Source organism: Lolium rigidum, chromosome 3 (genome assembly GCF_022539505.1).
Source record: "Lolium rigidum isolate FL_2022 chromosome 3, APGP_CSIRO_Lrig_0.1, whole genome shotgun sequence".
NCBI classification, from domain to species: Eukaryota; Viridiplantae; Streptophyta; class Magnoliopsida; order Poales; family Poaceae; genus Lolium; species Lolium rigidum.
Genome location: NC_061510.1, coordinates 102,881,250 through 102,888,578, shown reverse-complemented (window position 1 = coordinate 102,888,578; position 7,329 = coordinate 102,881,250). Strand labels below are relative to the sequence as shown.

At 51.0% G+C, this 7,329-nt stretch overlaps 1 protein-coding gene across 1 annotated transcript; it reads left to right on the top strand.

Moving 5' to 3' along the window:
• The first annotated feature begins 3,642 nt into the window (after positions 1–3,642).
• LOC124697909 (protein PSK SIMULATOR 1-like) lies at positions 3,643–5,816 on the top strand. Its single transcript, XM_047230433.1, has 2 exons — positions 3,643–5,577; positions 5,734–5,816. Exon 1 carries the CDS (start codon positions 4,087–4,089, stop codon positions 5,515–5,517), a length of 1,431 nt encoding a protein of 476 aa, XP_047086389.1. The 5' UTR covers positions 3,643–4,086; the 3' UTR covers positions 5,518–5,577; positions 5,734–5,816.
• The last annotated feature ends 1,513 nt before the right edge of the window (positions 5,817–7,329 follow it).

The following is a 7,329-nucleotide window of genomic DNA, read 5'->3' as shown; positions in this document are numbered from 1 at the left end:
AATCACGGACCACAAGCCCTGTCGCGCCAGCACCTTCATTTTTAACAAAACTTGCATCAACATTGATTTTCTGGGTTCCTGGACTCGGCATCTTCCACAATGGTTTGACTTTGATCGGATTTTTTGTCTTCCTCTTTCCCAACTGAGCAAGATCATAGGTAGTATCTACTGCCCATCGGACAGAGGCGATTATCGATCTTCGTGATTCCCCATGCCAAACTGCATTTCTTTCAGTCCAGACAGACCAACAACCACATAATATGACGCAAGCCTTAGCTTCTGATATTAGTTTCCCTTCTATCATATCGGTAGCCCAGGATATTGGGTGTAACGTAGGGATCTTAATAGAAGTCACTTTCTTTAAATCCTCCCAGAACAACTTTGCCCAAGTGCACTCAAAAAATGCATGGAAGATGGACTCTTCTTCTGCCCCACAAATTTTACAGAATGCAATTGGATCCATATGCCTCCTCTTCAAAATTTGTCTACAGGGGACAAAATTATTTATCACTCTCCACCAAAAGGATCTGACCTTGGGTGGTATTGGAAGTTTCCAAAGAACTTTCCAGCAACGATTAATATTATCACCCGAACTAGACACTGCATCAAAACCTTGCCTTATCGTGGCCAACAATTTGTAGCATGATCTCACAGTAAAATTTCCATTCTCCTCCTGCGACCATGCCCATGTATCCTCAATAAAACGACCAATCGGAATAGAGCAGATGGCTGACACATCCACTGGACAAAAATTGGCCACCACTTTTTCTTCATTCCAACAAGCGTTCTCCTCATCAATCAATTCTTTAACAAGAGTAACTTCCTTTTCTGGTAGACGAATAAGTGGACGCATACTCTGATTAGTAGGGATCCATTGATCTTCCCATATATTAATAGTAGAGCCATCTCCAACACGTTTAATAATGCCCTTCTTCAATGCTTCCCTTCCAAATAAAATGGCATTCCAAATATGGGAAGCTTTTCTCTTCCTTGAAGCTGACATAAAGTCACAGTCATGGAAATATTTACCTTTAAGAACTCTAGCACACAAGGACTCAGGGTTTGAAATTAATCTCCATCCTTGCTTGGCTAACATAGCTTGATTAAAGAGCTGAAAATCCCTAAATCCCATTCCACCAGAAGATTTAGGGATAGCAATATTGTCCCATTTCCTCCAGTGGATTTTCTTCTTTTCCTTTCGTCGAGCGGGCGATGCACGGGATGGGATCCACTGGTTTCCACGTGACACCTTTAATTTGCTTTTACGTCTTTTTGTTTCGTCCACCAGACGATGATGAGATGACGGGCATCTCAGCCAGAAAGCAGCGGACTGGGTTTGCTGCTGCGACTTGGGCTTAAACTTTGTCAGTACTGCTGTGACTTGGGCCCGGCCGTTCCATCACGGCAGGCCCTGGCGTTCCTTGGGCCGCCGGTGAAGCCCGCCGTGTCTGGATTTGGCACATACGTAGTATGTCTCTTTGATCACCGAAGCACGATCCGAGCCGGTTTCGAAAGAAAACAAAAAGGAAAAAAATAACTGATTTTCTAGAGCAACCACATATTTTATTAATAGAAAATCAAGTTACATGAGTAAATTAACGTGGAAACTACCAGACAGATCAGGAGAAAACAATTATCCTAAAAACTTTGCAGAAAAAAATCATAAAGGATAGAAAACAAAACAATCCCTAGGGTTTCCTACACTCGCGGAAGCCAGCGGCCGTCGCCTAGATGCGCGTTGGAAGAGACGTCAAGCCTCCACCATTGCCAGATCAAAGAGAGCACCATCACTAATGAGGCTCTGTGAGTCGATAGACAAGCCTGCTGCAGGCAGCGAGGCACATGTCGTTGTGGCACGTCGACCCGGGACGTCCCCGTGCTATCTTGAACCAAGATCCACCGCATCCCATCGAGGAAGTCGGGGAATAACGATAGATCCACCACCTCCGGACCAACATTATTGCTCCAGAGCATCCACCTCGCCCCGGCTCCCAGCGTCGCTGTGGATAACGATGAACGCCAGCGACACACCGAGAAACAGATCTCGCCAGATATGAAGAAACGACGAGAAAACCACGCCGTCGAAATGAATAATCGACAAGCACACGTTGCCATCAACTCCGAGAAGCCGGTGTGGGAGTAGAGTTGAGGCTGATTTATTCGCCCTGGCGCCGCTCCCACACTCCAACGGCGCACCACAACAGACAAACCGTAACCCTAAAAACTAGACCAAAACGGAGGAACGAGGTCCCCCTCCCTCGTGCCGCCAGAGCGGCAAGCAGAAGAGAGGACCAGCCCTCAAGCCGGTGGAGTCTGGGGGCGGGAGATGAGTCATCTCTCGAGCCTCCTTTGGTGAGACGAAGCGTAAAACAAGAATATGTTCAAACTTCTACTACATTTTCGAGTTGTGTGTTTAGCATTTGTAGTACGGAAGCAACACTTCCATGTGTCTCGGCAGATAAACCGCCAAATGTTATAGCTTCTTTATTAACTGAGGATGTACCATATTTGATTGGCAGAGGCAGGGACGCCAAGACGACTATGGTTGGAATATCTGAAGGCATTGACGAGGGGGAGTCTTGAGATAATGAAAAATGTTGCTCCATAGGTTGTTGTGCGGGCATGACTACATGACGTTGTTCTTCTCCACATCGCACATGTGCATGTGAGCCTAGTGATTAATACTTTTCAGCGGCGACCACAACGAGTGGGAACAACAACGCTTGAGGATTTTGGTTTTGGCGGTGCTCTTCGAGTACCGAGTCTTGATGTCTAGGATGGAAACCTAATATCTGGCCTTCACTACCTGTATCTAGCAATGGCGTCCTTGTTGAAGGCATTGTTTGGAATGTTCGGATTTGCTCCAAGGCGAAAACCTACAAAAAAAATTGGGCCATGATGTCGTTGGTGCACCATTCCCTTTTTCGAGGTGTAGCTTATGGAGAACGTTTCGAGGATCCTAGGTGTCGGCGTAAGCGGTTTGCGCGATCTCCTCACAGACCAACTTCGCGACAACAAGAGGGAGGACGGCCTTGTTTCAAAACACTCCTATTTCGCGCCTTCCATGCCCCCGCATGGCATTGATGAAAGCATCGCTAGCTTTCCACCGCTTCTCCTTGGCTGCAATTGTCTGATACCACCATCAGTTAATGCCTCTATCCGCCTGTGGCGAGGATACCCCAATCGAGCCATTCCATGGAAAGATTTGCTCCCTCACGGTGGAAGAGAAGGAGCAATCAAGGAGGAGGGTTCGAGCCTATATTTGTACGCCTTTTCAATGAAAATAACAAAATTCTCTTTAAAGTGTACCCTGGGCCTTATGGTAACTTCTTTTTACCTGAGCCCCATGGTAACTCAATTGTGTGGTTAATTGGTACTTGCCGTGGCAACACTCTTAGTCACGCACAGGCGAGGGTTGAAAATGGCGGTCTAGCATAGTAACGACCTCCTTTAAAGTGCGGTTGACCGAGAAGAAGACGTCCATAAACTATGGCTATTCCTCCATCTCGCAGCGACAGTGGAGGCGACGTGCAGGCGTATGGCAAACGCGCCTTGTCCTCACAATTCTCCACCAGGCAACCAACATGTGTGATGATGCACTGGTGAGTCGTGACTATTCCAATCCAAGCGGGAAGAGCAACAGGCAGGCATCGCCATCGTCGAAGACTCGCCGGGGGAAGTCTCCGCCTCCGGGTCCGTCAGGTAGTTTATCCATGACGATCGCTTGCTTGCGAACCGGCCAGCCCCTGCACATGGCAACTAACGAGGACGACTTCGCCTCTCCCGCGTCGCGCTGCCGACTTGCTCCACCACACACAGCTTCTTTTCCCTCGGCGTGCTTGCTTAGCTCTTCGCTGTTAAACGCGGCATCCGCATGATCTAATCCTCTCCGAGCTCGTCTTACGCTACGCATGGGATGATCTTGGTGCGGCAGCTCGGTTCGAAGGTTCCTACAACGACTTGATCCCGCTCCTATAACTTCCCCCAGCTCGGACCCGCCGCCACCGCAGTCAACAGCGTACATTCCTACAGCTAGAGTTTGCTTCCTTCTTTCGTATTCCATCGAGCGCGCGCGTGTGTGCATATATGGTTCTGGTCATGCCCAGGTCATGGCTCGCCGGCCTGCGTTCTCGGCTCGGCGGCACCAGCGCCAGCGAGGACGGGCTCGGCATCCTCGCCTTCGAGGCGGCGGCGGCCATGTCGCGGCTGGTGTCGCTCCACCGCTCGCTCTCCGACGAGGAGGTCCGGCGGCTCCGCGGCGACGTCCTGCGCGGCGAGGGCGTCGCACGGCTCACCTCCACGGACCAGTCCCTCCTGCTCCGCCTCGCGTGCGGCGAGCTCCTCGCGGACCTCGACCGCGCCGCCGCCACCGCCGCGCGCCTCGGCGCGCGGTGCCGCGGCCCGGACGCGCCGTTCCTACACAGCTTCGACCTCGTCTACGCCGACGCGAAGCGGGGAGGGGGCGGCCTCGCGCGGCTCGACGCGGCGGTCGGGTTCTCCCGGGGCGCGGGGAAGCGGCTCAGGAAGATGGAGCGGCACGTGGCCGCGACGGCCAAGCTGTACGCGGAGATGGACGCGCTCACGGAGCTGGAGGCGTCGGAGCGGCGGATGGAGCAGTGGATGCAGCACAGCGGGCCCATCCCCGCGCAGTCGTCCAAGACCAAGCGGGACGAGCCGAGCGAGAAGCTGTTGCGCGAGCTCAAGCTGCAGCGGCACAAGGTGCGGCGGCTCAGGGAGGGCTCGCTGTGGAGCGTGCCCGTCCACAAGGCCACCAAGCTCATGGCCAGGTCGGTGCTCGCCGTGCTCGCGCGCGTCTCCCTTGCCTTCGCCGCGGTCGTGCCGGGCTTGCCGCCCCCGTTAGCAGCAGGCCGCCGGACACGGGCGCTCGGTCACTCGTCCGGGCCCTTGCACCAGCCGACGACGATGGCGCCCGACGCGGCCATCCGGCACTCGGCGCCGATCTTCCTGCAGAATGACGCCGCCTCGACGACGACGTCGTTATCACAGTCAATCAAGCCGCCTGCGACCACGGTCGGGGGCTCGGGAATGGAGCTGCGCTACGCGAACGTTATCTTGTCGGCCGAGATGCTGCTCTCGGCGCTGAGACCGGCGACCCGAGACGAAGACGTGCAGGACGGGATGATGGAGCTGTCCATGAGAGACGAGCTGTACAAGATGCTGCCCGAGACCATCCGCGCGGCCGTGAAGGCCAAGCTGAGGGAGAGGCTGCGAGGACAGCAGGTGGACGACGAGGCTGCCGCGGCGGCGATGGACGCCGTGGAGAGGGTGCTGCGGTGGCTGGGCCCGATGGCGCATGACACGCTGCGGTGGCACGACGAGAGGGGCATGGAGCGCAAGCAGCGGTTCAGCATGAGCCCACGAGTGACCATGGTGCAGACGCTGCATTTCGCGGACCGTCGGAAGGCGGAGGCTGCCATCGTGGAGGTGCTCGTGGAGCTAAGCTGCGTCTGCTGGTACGAAGACCAGCGGCGCCGGCCGGCTGACTGGGACGACTAGCTGGGCTGGCGCTCCGTGCGTTGTGTCACGTGTAAATATTACGACAAACATGTAGGAAAAACAAGAAGCCCTCACCTTGCTTAAAGGAAAATCGTAATTTTTCGTTAGGTATTTAACCAAATAGGATCGTTCAGTTACTATAGAACCTATCACTAAAATACCCGATAGGGCTAAGCGGAACGAAAATGATTTTCCAGGAGTAAGTGATTGTCTGATACATTTGTGTACATACGTGCACTAAAGAGAAGTCAATTGGTACTCGCTCGGTCTAAAAATAGGTATCTCATTTTGTCTGCATATAAATGTCCCGTAGATACATTTTAGTTGAGTCAAATATTTTTATATAGAGAGAGTATGATTTCTTTTATATAAACACAGCTCTCACCATAGTTACATCATTTACCAAGAAGGGTACAGTAAAATCAGGCAGCTCATCGAGCCACACATGCTGATTGTATCTCCAAGCTACTCTCGCTAGTTCATGGGCGACCTTATTTGCTTCATGAAAATTGTGCTCGAACTATATTTTTGAGAATTCTGTTGCCACGCGATAACGGTCATCTAAAATCATCGGTTGCCGCTACATTTTGAGTAGCTTCCCTCTTGCACTGCTTGGATCATGTCTAGGTTACCAGCACATTACATACTTTGTTACAGCCAATAGTTTGAGCCAACAAAAGTCCGCATTGATCTTAGCTGATGAAGCATCATGAACAAACTCCAATTTACTGCTACTAGCAACTATGAAGGATCCATTGCAATCTCGAATTCCAACCCAGGTAGCACCTCGTAGCTCGCCCTCATCAAACGAGGCATCTACATTCAACTTGGCAAATTCATGTAACAATTTCTTCCATCTCACCTTATGAATCTTTGCTTTGGGGGAACAAGCTGCAACGAAATTTGAATAGAAGGCGCCGATGGCCATTGCCGATTTCGCCACTTCTTTCACTTTTTCTCCATGTGATGATTGTCTTCTTTCCCACCATAAATACCAACACATGACTGCCACCATTTCAAGGATTTTTTGGCTGCCCCAGGACAGTCGATGTTTGGTGTTGGCCTGCAAGACGAGATTCAAGTACAACTTTCGGTTGTGGAAGCTCTAGCGATCATTTCTTCTAGTCGCAGCTTCCTCCAGGTGAGCTTGGCTAGAGACCATTGAAATATCATATGCTTGGTGTCTTCTACTCCAAGGTCACATAAGGGCATAGTGCACTTACTTTCACATGCATGCCCAGCGCATGCCTATTTGCCAACACCACCCGACATGGTATTGTTTCCTACATCAATTGCCATAGATAAATTTTCACCTTACTTGGACATATTAATTTCTAGATTGTATCCCACGTCGGGTGTGGATTCATTGATTTTGCAGCTGCATCACCAAATACTTTGGATCCAATTTGGCATCCCCATTCTGCATTATAAGTTGTCTAAACTGAGGAAGTCTCAGTTTTTGTTAGGCTCCACCCCACAAAGTCCTCCATATCATGTGACGGTAGAGGGATGGCCATAATTTTATGTTTGTCGACTCCTCGAAAAGTTTGATCAACCAACTCCTCATCCCATTAGTTAGTGACAAGATCGATTAACCCGAAGACTTTAGTTAAAATGTTCAACCCTTTAGGTGTTATTAACTTCCTTGAGTGGTAACCTCAAGCCCACTCATCATCCCATATCTTGATATTGTTCCCGTTTCCAGCATGCCAAATATGGCCATTATTGAAGGTTTGTATTCCAGCCTAGATGCTTTGCCAGGTAAAAAAGCTCCACTTCTTCATATGTGCATTCAATAAATCCCGTTGGGGA